The sequence below is a fragment of the Mercenaria mercenaria genome, chromosome 6 (assembly GCF_021730395.1).
Source record: "Mercenaria mercenaria strain notata chromosome 6, MADL_Memer_1, whole genome shotgun sequence".
Lineage (NCBI taxonomy): Eukaryota > Metazoa > Mollusca > Bivalvia > Venerida > Veneridae > Mercenaria > Mercenaria mercenaria.
The window spans coordinates 63,595,154-63,609,232 of NC_069366.1; the positions used below are offsets into that span (position 1 = coordinate 63,595,154).

Sequence of the window (14,079 nt, forward strand, 5' to 3'; positions counted from 1 at the left end):
AAAATTTTACACAAAGTTCACAACACAGAATAAAATTTTTAAAATTCAAAATGACAATAAGAAATAAGAAGCATAGTATTTCATGTTAATGTATCCCTCCCTTAGAAAATACCTTTTCACAATTCTTAACTGCTTATCAAAAAGCATCTTTATTAATCTTTCTATTTCCGAAACCACAATTTCTCTCAGAATATGGAAACTTTCAACACATGTCACTATTTATAGGGTACTGGTATATCCATTTTTGTATGGGGTTATATGGTAATACAAATAAATAGGGACTTTGATTTCAATCTAAATGACTGTTTTACACATGACATATTTTTAAAAACTAAATTTTCACAAAATTGGAAAAACAGAAATATTTACATAATGCAACAAAATAAACATATTTCTCAAACAGCAACTATTAGAATTGCAGATTAGCCAACACCCAACTAATAATGCACTTACCAAATCCTGATGTGTGCCCTAAGGTTTATAAAATTAAAAATCTTGAGTACATATGCTAGTCTATTTTCTCATCTACTTTATGTAAGAAAAAGAATTGTCTTAAAAACTGAATTTTTGTAAGACCAATATTCCACGTCTAAGGCCAAAGAAAACTTGTCTTTGATTCTAAGGCATTTTTTCCACAAAATGTACAAGGCAGCAGGGATTTCTGGAGCATGTAATCCATCTTCTGGAAAATATCTTTTAAAAATTGCTCTTAAATTTCTGAACTGGGTGAATTTTTAACTCTGAATACTAAATAGAGCCAGCATAACTACTATACTACCTTATATTTATTAACAACTAAAATGCAGAGAACATACAAAATGTTACTTGCCACTACCCATTAAGGTATTAATTTTTCTTCCAGAAATTGTAAAAGATATGTAAAACAGTAAACAAGCAGACATAGTAAACAGAGAGGAGATTATTACTGAAATGAGAAACTGTTTATAAATCACATCTAAAACCAACCATTTCAAAAACACATTTGGTATATATATACAAGTATTCATTTACCATATGTTAATAGACTCAAATGCAATGGTACATAAAAACTGGAAAATGTTTTAAAAAAATATCAAAATAAGGCCATTCTTAAAAATCTGTTTGCTCTGCTCTGACTAAGAAATCTAGAAGTTTCAAGGTATGTAGGTATTTTTTACTTTCGGTAAAAACGAAACTACACACCAATATGCACTCAGGTCCTTGCACAGCAAACTTTTTTTTAAGAATGGCCTAAACATGAGAAGTAAACTCCCTACCTGTGACTGAGCAACAAGCAAGTTTTCTGTGGCCAGGTGCTGACCCAGTGGGTGGGAAATACTGGGGCTACCTTTGGGATCAAAACTTTCCATTGTCCTTTTATAAACATTCTCTTTAGCTTGTTTTACAAGTGTTGTGTATTTATCATCTGAAACTCTAGGTAGATCGAGAGAAATCCGTGGGAAAACACCTTCTCCATGTATTGTGATCAAATCTGGCTCAAAGTGTGCCACTTGTACACGGAAACATTTGTTGAACTTTTCTGGAACTCCTGGTAGATACTTGATGGTTAATTTCTGTTCACTCATTGGCTCGATATAACCCTGAAAATTCAAATCAAACAGTCATTTGACAAAAGGGCCTAAAATCTAACATCAAACTGGATTTTTGTTCTATCAAAATCTGCATTCCTATCTATATCTAATTCTCACATATACAAGACCTTTCCTGTTAAGTAGGGACAAAAACAGTCAAAACCATTCAACCACAAACTAATATTTATTTCTAAGAAACAACTATCAAAATCACAGGTGAAGAGAGAGAAAGATGTTACCTGCCTCTATATATAGGTATTTTCTGTTCTGAGGTGGTGTAATGTATAACCATCAGCAATCAATTTGCTTGTTAGAAATTGGATTCATAGTTTACATTCATTAAAAATGATTCTTTATAAAGTATGCCAATATTTCTTACATGAAGAACAAAAGAATAAGCCATAACTTACTGCATGAGGGACCATGATTGGTACGCCAGGCTTGGGCTTCTTGGCAAGGGCAGGATCAAGATTCAGACAGCAGAACTCAAAGCCAACTTTACCAGTGTTCACCAACGTTATTTCTGTTGTAGCTACATGATCATACATCTGAAAATACAAAATCTTATATAATGAGAAACAGTACACCTGAAAGATACCGCAAAACCTCTATCATATCAGAAAAAAAAGTCAGCTTAGAAGATCTTGTCTATCTGGGAAATATGATTGACAGTTGGGTCTGTTGAAAACGTTCCACTGCTACAGTATTTCTTTAAATCTAAATATATTCTGAAATACCTAAATGCAGTTTGTTTACATTTATTTCGTAAGATTTTGCTTCACAAAATATTCCAACTGTTTTGTTAAATGCCCAAATTTATCTAAGCTGTATTGTTTCTAAGTGTGTATAAATGATATATCAAAAGTATTGACCAATAAATGTCAGGGAGAGATCCAATTTGAAGACATGACATTAAGTTTTCATTAGTATTCATAAAATGCAGCATTGCATTAATAAGTTTGAGATTCTTAACATTTCTCATAAAAGCTGATAACAATTAATTATCTTAAAGTGCTAAAGTTCATAGTTTTATATGTCATATCAAAATGAGGTTTCTGACCTGTGGAATGCAAGTAATACACAAAAAATTCATTCAATATTAAAACATAAAAAAGTTAAAATACTGAACAGTGTAAGAAACAAAAATGACTGCAAAGTGCAGACCATATAGTACTATAATAAGAAACCTACACTGTACCTGTTTTCCATAATGAATCTCCTTGCAGTCAAATCTGTAACTGACCAATGAGGCTTCTCCTTTCAGAGTGAGCTCGTATGTGGGTCCTCCCTCCACTTCACAGATAGCCTTTGCTTGTCCCCAGATGTCGGCATGACCGTAGAACGTCATGGTAACCTGCTCAGTGTCGCCGGGCTCTAATGTTCCATACAGTGGCAGAATATCAAAAACCTGAAGCAGAATATGAATTTGAATTTGTAGTCCTTTAAACAGGAAAACTGTATCCTGTAAAATAATTATCTGCAAGTTACTTATGTGAATTTTATGGTTGCATGGACCAAACCAAGAAATAAAATCCATTGATCTTATCTCTGTATTCATACTGGTTTCTTGGACAACAGATAATGTATAAAAGTGAATTGTTTCAACAAATAAATCCAAAGTCTATTGAAGTTAAAGAGACATTTTCTACTTCCAGTTCAATAGTGCATGAAAATACAAATCTGAGTCATGAAGATGGCTTGGGATCAAATAAGGGTCTTAATGTGATACTAATCAACTCTTCACAAGGGAGCACAAGGGAGACATAAAAACATTTAGCAAAAGACTGATATTCAGACAAATAACTCATGCAATTTTTGGTGCAATAGGCAACACCATTTTTTCATATATTGGGTGCTGGTAACAGAAAACTGCGTTTACCTCTTCTACACCAAGAGGAGTGGCCTCCTGGCCTCTTTCTGATTCCAGGAGAGCAGCCAGGGCTCGATTAGTCTTCAGGGGGTCCTCGTCAAAATCTTCTCCATCCAGAGAATCCAAGCTGAGCCTCATCCCTGTTGTGTCAGCACCCTCAGCCTTCTTACTTTCATCCTCATATGTACCTTCTTGTTCTAACTGACCCTGGAGATAAAATCAAAATAACCACCATTGCAAATAATTCCTAAAAGGAAAAAAAAACTGAAACATTCTTGAAAATAGATTTGAAGTCGAAATTATTATTTTCTATCTTAACAAAAAACTAAGCAAGCAAAATACTTATATGTTAATACTAACATGCTATTTTCTGCCACTAATATATATCTTCATATATATTTTATTATTTTCAATAAAACAGATATAATAAATTGAAATGGAACATAAAATCAACATGTACATACAAGTTCTGATGAAAAAGTTACAAAGTTCAGAAGACAGAAAATACAGAAACACAAGCGATATAAAGTAGCGGAATCTTTAGATCTAGACTACAGAATGCTCCAACTGTGAACAGTGATGATATGGCTGTGCAGAAAATTACAACAGAAAAGGAAAGGGACATGCCCCCAGGATACATATGAGCCGTGCCATGAGAAAACCAACATAGTGGGTTTGCGACCAGCATGGATCCAGACCAGCCTGCGCATCCGCGCAGTCTGGTCAGGCTCCATGCTGTTCGCTTTTAAAGCCTATTGGAATAGAAGAAACTGTTAGCGAACAGCATGGATCCTGACCAGACTGCGCGGATGCGCAGGCTGGTCTGGATCCATGCTGGTCGCAAAGCCACTATGTTGGTTTTCCCATGGCACGGCTCATATAACAATATAAAAGTTTTATTCAACACCAATTTACATCAAATTTTTACTGTGTAACTAACAAAGTCGGACTTTTGCTATATATTTTACTGACAATACTAGTGCATTTAATATCTGAACACTGACTTTAGATTTAGTATTTTTAAATTACTAAATTAAATACTGGTATTAATACTTTCAAATTTCATTTATCAGAAGTGAAATACACCACAAGGCATGTCAGTTAAAAAAGGTAAGATAATACAATATTTTTCACAAAAGTGATGACTAAGGAAAACAAACAAAACTAAGGTGAGACAGTACTAAAAATTATGGGTGTGACAGTACTAAAAGTTAGGTAACGCAAAACTGATCAAGGTATAACAATCCTAAAACTACCAGCTAAGTAATGACAGTGTGGTTTTTGTTGGTAAGAACAAACAAAGCTAAGGTGTGACAGAACTAAAATACAAACAAGTTGAGGTGAGCATAGAGTGAACATGTGACACAGCTAAAATGATAAAATGAAATAGGTTAGATAATGCTGATAGTGCAGTTTCTATCTAAGAGAAGCAGAAAGAAATAGAGAAGAATTAGTTAGACTGGAGACATGGATATACACCTTTTCTGGCACATCCTCTGAAGGCATTTCAGAGACATTTGGTGTACCAGTCTTCTGGTCTACACTTTTGTTATCATCTGCTTCCTTTGTGGTTTCAGGGGACTTAACTGGTGACAGTGTTCCTGTTGTGTCAATTATCTCCCCTTCCTTTAGGATAAAAATAGATTAATTGGACAGAAGTGAAAATTCCTGTGAATATTTAGTAACATATCAAACCATGTGAAGTGAAAAGGGAACAGTTTACACAATGTTTTTATAAACACTACAAATATTTGAACAAGAGCTGTCTCCGTAGGATGACACATGCCCCCGATGGCACTTTGAATGAATAGTTATGGCCGATGTTAGAGTTTAGGACCTTTGACCTACGGAGCTGGGTCTTGCGCGCGACACATCGTCTTACTGTGTCACACATTCATGCATAGTTATTTTAAAATCCATGCATGAATGACAAAGATATGGACCAGACATGCTCATCAATGCACTATCATGAAAAATGATCTTTAACGTCTAAGTGTGACCTTGACCTTTGAGCTACGGACCTGGGTCTTGCGCATTGCACGTCGTCTTACTGTGATACACATTCATGCCAAGTTATTTGAAAATCCATCCATCGATAACAAAGATATGGACCGGACACGCCCATCAATGCACTTTCTTTAACGTCTAAGTGTGACCTTGACCTTTGAGCTACGGACCTGGGTCTTGCGCACTGCACGTCGTCTTACTGTGGTACACATTCATGCCAAGTTATTTGAAAATCCATCTATCGATGACAAAGATATGGACCGGACACGCCCATCAATGCACTATCCTTTAACGTCTAAGTGTGACCTTGACCTTTGAGCTACGGACCTGGTTCTTGCGCACTGCACGTCGTCTTACTGTGTTACACATTCATGCCAAGTTATTTGAAAATCCATCCATCGATGACAAAGATATGGACCGGACACGAAAATTGCGGACAGACCGACAGACAGACAGACGGTTAAAAAACTATATGCCTCCCTTCGGGGGCATAAAAATCCTAAATAAAAATGGATTAGAAAGTCTAGATCTGTCTGTTGCAAAAACATATTCTTGCGACTGATCATTAGATTATGACTGCCTCTAAATTACAACTGACATAAATTAATGGAAATTCAATGGAATACACAAAGTATAAGAAAATATGTTATATTCAAATACATAGAATGAAATTTTGTTTTATCAATACAGCGAAATTTGTACATAATTAAATAAATAGGTCCCAAGGAATATTCCTGATATTAAAGCACGCGCCATTGTTATTTCAGAACTTTGACTGAGAGCTTCTGTGTATCCCACTGAGGGTGCAGAGCTTAAAATCTGTACTGGGGAGATTAGTGTACTGAATTATTCAGGATGTGTAAATATCCTGGTACAGGCAGTGTGAGTGTTCAAATCCATTATGAAATTTAAAGCTCATTAAGACCTGAGGACCACATCTTTATTAGATTGATTCCAATTACAGAACATCATTCAAGAATTGGAGAAGTCCTTCTTAAGATGAAAAAGGAATGTTATATATTACCTCCTTGGTGGGTTCGACTTCAGATTTTTCTGTTTCCTCATCTTTTATCTCTGTAGCTTCTTGAATAATCACTTCCACCTGTTGCTCCACCTCCACTGGAGGGGGCGTGGCCTCTTGCTGAATCTCCTCCTCTTCCTCTACAACAACTTCTTCAATGACAGGACTGGGAGGCTTTACTGGGTGATTTATCACAGTAACTGGTTTATTTTCTTCATCACCAATCAGGAATGACCATCTGAAAACAGGGAAATATTCTACATTGCAAGGTTCATGATGAAGGCAAGGAAAAAGTTCATTTATTTTTGTATATAACCCAATTAATGACAGTTTTATATAACAGATATAGTCAGTGGAAAATGTACGATATCTAACAGAACATGTTAAAAAAAAAACTCTTCTATTTTTTTTTATATTAAGAGTTCAAGTCATAAAGACTATAAAAATTTTAACCAAGATATTCAATTTACTATGTACAAGAACGGCTATAATTCTGACAAAATGCAAGTTAGGGTTATGGTTCTTGACCTACTTCCTCATTTCATGGTGATAAACAAGTGCATAATGTTTCAAAGCTATGGCTCTTATAGTTTTTGGGAAAAAGTGGACAAAAATCTTAACCAAAGCTTACGATCCAGTGACAACAATACCTCATAGATTTTTTCAGTAATGAGTTTAGCTAAAAAAACATCTACCATAAATGATAAACCATAAAAGTATCAAAAGCAAATATAACCTGTATTTTACAACCATTGGACTGTTATTGGTAATGTTGACATATCTTGTAACCTCTGTGTCATTCAAAATACAACCGAAATCCATCACCGACTTCTCAAATTCCAAGTTCGGGAAATACACCTCACCTCGCAAGGCAATGTAGTCCTGAAAAAACATGAAAATCACATAACTTTAATATGAAACTAAATATCATAAGTTAGGAAAAGACCAATATAGCAACGAATGCACAAGAGAAGATAAAAGCATTTGAGTTGAGCAGGCAAGATTTGTGAAACAGTTCATAACAGAATGCTATTTCAGTATTCAACTACAGTATCAGTAAAAGAAGAGAAAGTAACTGAAAGCCTCTGCTGTTTTTTCTGTGATCCTTACTTCATTTGTGAGAAAATCATGTGCAGAATGCAGTCTGTTTTTTGTTGTTGTTTTTTTTGGAAAACTTGTTTTTGTGTTTTATGGGACCAAACATGCAGAAGAAGTCTCACAATAAAAAAGTAAAGCTAGCTGTGATTTCTTGTAAGTAAGTTCTCTTTATCCTCCACGAAATGTTGAATTGCAAAATGATTACCATGCTGCCTTTAAGAACCAAGTTTCTCCCAGGATGAGACTGAATATGCTTCAAGTCCAAAACCCAGATGAAATATAAATTACCTTAACTAAAATATTAATGAAATAAAAATGGAACTAAAAACTAAAATAAAACAACATACAATATGAGGATGTTCCTTGTATGTGATGTGGAGAACCTCATCTATGGTGCGAATATGAAGATCTTCTTTGTATGCCGGGTCAAACCGAATCTTCAGGGTATATGTCTTACCAACTTCTAAGTGCACTTCCTGTACACAACAGAAAATATATATATATATAATAATAAATAAATGCATGTTTTGTCTAGTATGTGTTATTATTCACTTTTTTTTATTCATCATAACTTGTGCCTTCTTTTGCAGCCAATACTGTTATTTATGAACATACAGATCAGGAAGAAAACTGTTCAAACCTCACAGATTATTTTCAAAAAGTAGAACAACATTATATTGTTTGGTTTCCACATAAATCTTTTGGTGACAAATATTCTAAAAAAGATATTGTCCTAAAAAGAACTCTGACATAACTCACAGTTTCTGAGACTTCAGATCCATCTTCAAGCAGTATCTGGAATGGTTGGTTCAGTTTTAGTGCAGTGGTCAGGGGCAGACTGGACACGTTACTGATTACCAGTTCCCGAGTCTGAACCTCTAATGTATCCTCAGGTTGCTGAAAACAAAGAAAACAATGAGATTTTTATTTGTTTTCATAGGGTAAACTGTCTTCAGTAGAGCTGTCACTGTTTCGATATTGCTGTATTAACAACATGGGAAAATGGACGATATATTATTATGATACAAGATTCAAGGCTATTGACAAAATGAAAAAAAAAAGAGAAAAAAATCAAAGAAAGCGCAAATAAAGGCCAGTTTCAAAACCAGCTTGCAGCCTACTTATAAAATCTTTGAAGACAATTGAAAAATGCAGTACCAACCTTATCCACCCTAAAGTAGACACTCTTTGTTGAGAATTCGAGGAGTGGACTTATAAAATCACTGGAGACATCAATCTTCATGATCAGTTCCTTCCCACCTTGACGTCCAATAATGGCATGACATAGCAGTCGTTCTTTAACAAACTGTGGACTGTGCAAAAAATAAGAATTGTCTGAGAGTTATGTCTCCTGTTATAACATCATTAAACAACGAGTTATACTTGGTAATCGAAGTTACAAACATTACTTCTTTAAATGCTGTCAGTTTTCATAATTCTGAAGCCAAATAAAAATGATATTGAAAAGAAATAATTGCAGCCCTTAGTCTACTAAGATGAGTGTTTTTGTGCCATTGTATCTGTCATGCAAACACATATTTGGTCATATGGCAATTTCACAGTTCTGAGAGTACAGCAGAATCATAGGTGCCCAACTCGGCATCATTTCAGATAAAGGGAGAAACCAGAGTAGAATCAAAAACTCCACTTGTTCTAGCAAAAAATAGTTTTATATCCAGTCAATGTGAATAGTTTACCTTGCAACAAATCCCTCCAGTTTTAGGTCAATACTGGTTCCTGGTGGAAGATCGAACCTGTTAGGTGTCACTTTAAATACGGGGCTGGCTGGTGGTGCGGGTGGTGGCTGGTTCTGTAAAATCAAGTGTTACAAATATACTGAAATATCAATTTACTAGTATCATGTATCATTTTAGTGTGACCAAAATTATGCAAAAATTCGCAATGGTCTTATTATGCGATGTTTACACTTTAATGGTGTATTACTAAGCCGTAAATGTTTCTGTTTAAATTGAAATCAGAGGTTTTGGAAGGAGTTATTTTTTGAAAAATAACAAAAACAGTAAATTAAAACAGTAAATTAAAACAGTCAGGTATACTTTAGGAAAATTTGAAATATTCTTGAAAAGAAACTTTTGTTACTGAAAAGGTAAGAAAACTTGATGTAAATATTCAGGAGTCACGTTATAGGATTAAGTTAATCTAGACCAACTTACCCTGAACTTCATATCTAGTGGATTGTAATTCTGCATTTCTTTCTTTGCTTTAGCAATGGGAGAGAATCCATCCATACTCCAAACCAACTGTTGGTGTCGTCTCCCTTTGTTTGTTAGATGGAACACTTTGCAGTATGGCCGGTTGCTGAGGTAAAGAAAGATATTAATATTAACTCTTGTGTTTGTTAAATAAATTCTTGTATCAGTCTGAGGTTTTTTTATTGATTGAAAAACCTGACACTAAAAACACCTATAATTTTATAGTACACAGATGCCAGTCTCTTAATTTCTGGGTTGAAACAAAGTCTAAACAAAGCATATTTCGGAGATGAATGCGAAAGAAGCCTAAGTGCATATGGATAAAGAAAAACTTTGACTTCTTTTGCATTTGTCCCTTGATTTAATGATAATGTAAACAACTACCCATTCAAATTGAAGGAATGTAAAGACAATAGTGCTTACCTGAAGTTTGGTCCAAGATCTAGATGTGGAGTGAGTGGTGGGTCAGAGACTATTGTTGTCCCCTGTCCATAACAAACCAGTGGTATTTGTCGTACCTGACTCTCAAGGAAATTGATCTGTAGTTTGTCGTGGAATCTACAAATAAAATTTAACTTAAATTATATCTGACAGTGAACTTATCTATATAATGTAGGGGAGTGGTGGACTATCTGCTAAGGTGCTGGGTGCTCAACCCGAAGGTCATCGGATCAAGTCCCACTTAGGTAAAAATTGCAACCTCCTCACAATCAAACATAATAAATGAGTATAAGCTAGCTATGTTTCACTATACACTCATGTAATAAACAATCTCAAAGTTATACAAGTATGCCCACGGGCAGAATGCCGAGCCCACCAGCTGTCAAGTGTGACCTTAACCTTAGACCAAGGGACCTGGTTCTTGTGCATGACACTCTGTTTTACAATGGTGAGCATTCATGCAAAGTTACATCAAAATCCCACCATGCATGAAGAAGAAATGATCTGGACAAACTTCATTTTGACCTTTGACCTCCTACTATGACCTTGACCTTTGAGATGGGGAGCATGGGATTTGCACATAACATGCCTTCTCATTGAGGTAAACATTCATGCCAAATATAAACAAGATTGGTCCATGCATGTCAAAGTTATGGTCCTGACAAAATCGGATGGATGCACACACGCACATACACCAACCACCGGAAGTGGACACTATATCAAGCTCACCCCAATAAGGCTCGATAAAAATGATAGTCAATCACATTTTATGAACACAATAAATAAATGAAAAGATTTAAACTGAAGTTCTAAGGAAATTGCATGGAAATCTTATATCATGAAGTTTTATTGGTTTATTCCCAGCTTAAATAAATATGAGCTTTCAATTACAATATCTATGCAAATTTGCCTTGTTCAAACTTGAAGCTTTTAGACTGATTAATTTGTAGTTTACTGCATTGAGTCAACTGTGAGATATATGTTACAGTTCATGTTTTGTATGCTCATTATAACAATAAGTGACTGCTTTGATATAGACATACCTGACACAGTCATCAGGACATGCTGCCACAGTGATCTCTATACTCTTCTCAGGTGGTATCTCCCCGTCAGCTGGTTCCACACGATATACTGACTTCGGTCTTACCTAAACATACATAATATATATATACAACATAATGTACAATTAAACATTTTCCCTTTTCTAACAAAAATAAATCATTGCGAAAGAGCTATTATTATTATTAACTATAACTGTAGTACTAGTTGTTTTTCAAGTTAGCTATAAACTGTAATAGTCTACAGAGAAAAGTGCTCAAGCTTTGAAACTTGTCCACACGATACCAGCTTACATACACAAACCCTACCAAAGTTGTAAAAGGGACATTATGTATTAAACTGTAGGTTAGAGATATTGAACCTGGCTCAGAATGATTACTTCGAAAGCAATCAATGTAACAGAAACCTGCTAAACGCAAACCATCAGCCAAAATTTCACCATGAAAAAAGAGACATACTTTGCCAAAAAGTAAGTCGGAGTTATGAAACCTGCCATGTGTGATTTTATGTTGCTAAAGATGGATGTAAAGTTCAAACACATTGGGTCATGGTGTTTCTGAGGAACTTTCATAAAATTTCAATCACAAAAAGGGCAATATTTCATCAAATCTTAAGACAGAATTATGAAACCTGCTCTGTGAGATCATTTCAAGATACCAAAGACTTATGACGAGTTTGAAAGCATTTTGTCGAGTAGTTTCTAAAATACCTGCTTACATGTTTACAGTACTTTCTCAAATATCTTTGTGCATAATTTTGAAAAAAATATAAGCTACAATTACATGTATGTACTTTTGACATTCTTACATGCAAAACTTCAACCTAAGTTTAAAAGGGGCATATGTTATACAAAACAGCTTATCCTGTGAGGTCATCCAATGAGACAAAAGACATGTGTGAATTTTAAAAGCAATGGTCTAGAAATTTTTTGTGCAAAACTTGTGTAATGCAGAATCTGATTCTGACAAATGTGTGACAGCACAAGCTTGCATGATTATTTGAACATTTTCAAAAGTCCAGCATCTCAAGCCAGACTTGTCATGTGAGGTCACCTCATCTTACTCTCTTAAAATTCTGAAGGGGTATCTTTTATTTCTAGCATAGCTAGAAATGTGGTAATAAATGTGCAAACTGAAAGGAAATTTCTTTTTCAAGTCAATAGAGAAACAGACACAGAGAATTTAATTTGGGTAAACATTTGGAAAACTGTATTTTTTTTTAAAAATAGTCGAATGCTGACAACTTGAAAAAATAAAATCATAACAGTTCTAAACAGACTACAAACCTTAAGATTTATTGCTGCTATCTGTTGAAGAAGATATATAAAAGCACATCAATATAATAATAACACAAAAAAACAGAGCTGTAATAAGGACAGCATGCTCAACTATTAGAAGATGGTTACAAAGACATTACTTTATAAGATATATCAAGTAAATGTGAGAAATGTGAAAATAACAAGAGCTGTCCATAAGACAGCCAAGCTCGACTATTCGAAATATTGTCCCAGAAGCAGGAAAATATTACCCAAAAAGGTTAAATATCAAAAGAGTTTTAAGTTCAAATGGGGGAATAATTTGACCAAAATGCATATCAGTTATGGGACTTGCTGCTCTTAACTAGTTTTATAACCTCGAAGGCACATGTGAAGTTTCAATTCAATATCTGCAATAGTTTTGGAGATAGAAACTTGCATGTAAAACTTTAACCAGAATTTTCAAAGTCTAAAAGGGGGCATAATTTGCCCAAAATACATGTCAGAGTTATGGGACTTGATCAAGTGAGGTTAGTAATTGATCTAGAAAAAGAAAAAATAAGTTTCAAATCTATATGCCTTTTAGTAATAGCTGTATGTACTTGCACGCAAAACTTTAACCAGAATTTGCTAAGTCCAAAAGGGGACATAATTTGGCCAAAATGAAGGTCAGAGTTATGGGACTTGCTGCTATCAACTAGTCTTATAACCCCAAAGACACATGTGAAGTTTCAAATCAATATCTGCATTAGTTTTGGAGATAATAACTTGCATGTAAAACTTTAACCAAAATTTTCTAAGTCTAAAAGGGGGCATAATTTGCTCAAAAAACATGTCAGAGTTATGGGACTTGACCCAGTGAGGTTGGTAATTGATCTAGAAAAAGAAAAAATATGTTTCAAATCTATATGCCTTTTAGAAATAGCTGTATGTATTTGCACGCAAAACTTTAACCAGAATTTTCTAAGTCCAAAAGGGGGCATAATTTGGCCAAAATGAAAGTCAGAGTTATGGGACTTGCTGCTATCAACTAGTTTTATAACCCCGAAGACACATGTGAAGTTTCAAATCAATATCTGCATCAGTTTTGGAGATAGTAACTTGCATGTAAAACTTTAACCAAAATTTTCTAAGTCCAAAAGGGGGCATAATTTGCTCAAAATACATGTCAGAGTTATGGGACTTGACCCAGAGAAGTTGGTAATTGACCTAGAAAAGGTAAAAATAAGTTTCAAAGCTATATGCCTTTAATTGATGGCTGTATGTACTTGCATGCAAAAACTTAACCAAGGTGTGACGCCGACGCCGATGCCAACGTCAGGGTGAGTAGAATAGCTAGACTATTCTTCGAATAGTCGAGCTAAAAATTGTATTTAAAAAGTATTCTTTTTAGAGGATGGATTGGAGATGCAGAGACAAGCGGCAGGCTTGAGCCTATGAGGGAATCTAAGAAACAATATTAGAAACAACCATGAAAAATTGTAACATTTTTTGGAAGGTGTGGTGTATGTAGAATGGTGGTGGTGATGGGGGGGGGGGGGGGG

General features: G+C 34.9%; 1 protein-coding gene across 24 annotated transcripts in view; it reads right to left on the reverse strand.

Annotated features, from left to right (window-relative positions):
* The window catches only part of LOC123548596 (hydrocephalus-inducing protein homolog), a 131,100-nt gene that overhangs the window by 94,768 nt on the left and 22,253 nt on the right, over positions 1-14,079 (reverse strand). For 22 of the 24 annotated variants that reach the window (XM_053546124.1, XM_053546138.1, XM_053546121.1 and 19 more), the window contains 15 exons: positions 11,265-11,368; positions 10,204-10,338; positions 9,742-9,886; positions 9,265-9,377; positions 8,730-8,880; positions 8,327-8,464; positions 7,915-8,043; positions 7,206-7,351; positions 6,473-6,707; positions 4,921-5,067; positions 3,451-3,648; positions 2,770-2,979; positions 1,982-2,119; positions 1,257-1,580; positions 454-471 (listed from right to left, as the gene is read on the reverse strand). In XM_053546124.1, coding sequence (XP_053402099.1) covers positions 454-471; positions 1,257-1,580; positions 1,982-2,119; positions 2,770-2,979; positions 3,451-3,648; positions 4,921-5,067; positions 6,473-6,707; positions 7,206-7,351; positions 7,915-8,043; positions 8,327-8,464; positions 8,730-8,880; positions 9,265-9,377; positions 9,742-9,886; positions 10,204-10,338; positions 11,265-11,368 — 2,331 coding nt within the window. The remainder of the gene's footprint in view (positions 1-453; positions 472-1,256; positions 1,581-1,981; positions 2,120-2,769; positions 2,980-3,450; positions 3,649-4,920; positions 5,068-6,472; positions 6,708-7,205; positions 7,352-7,914; positions 8,044-8,326; positions 8,465-8,729; positions 8,881-9,264; positions 9,378-9,741; positions 9,887-10,203; positions 10,339-11,264; positions 11,369-14,079) is intronic. The other 2 variants (XM_053546132.1, XM_053546122.1) reach the window with 2 other exon arrangements.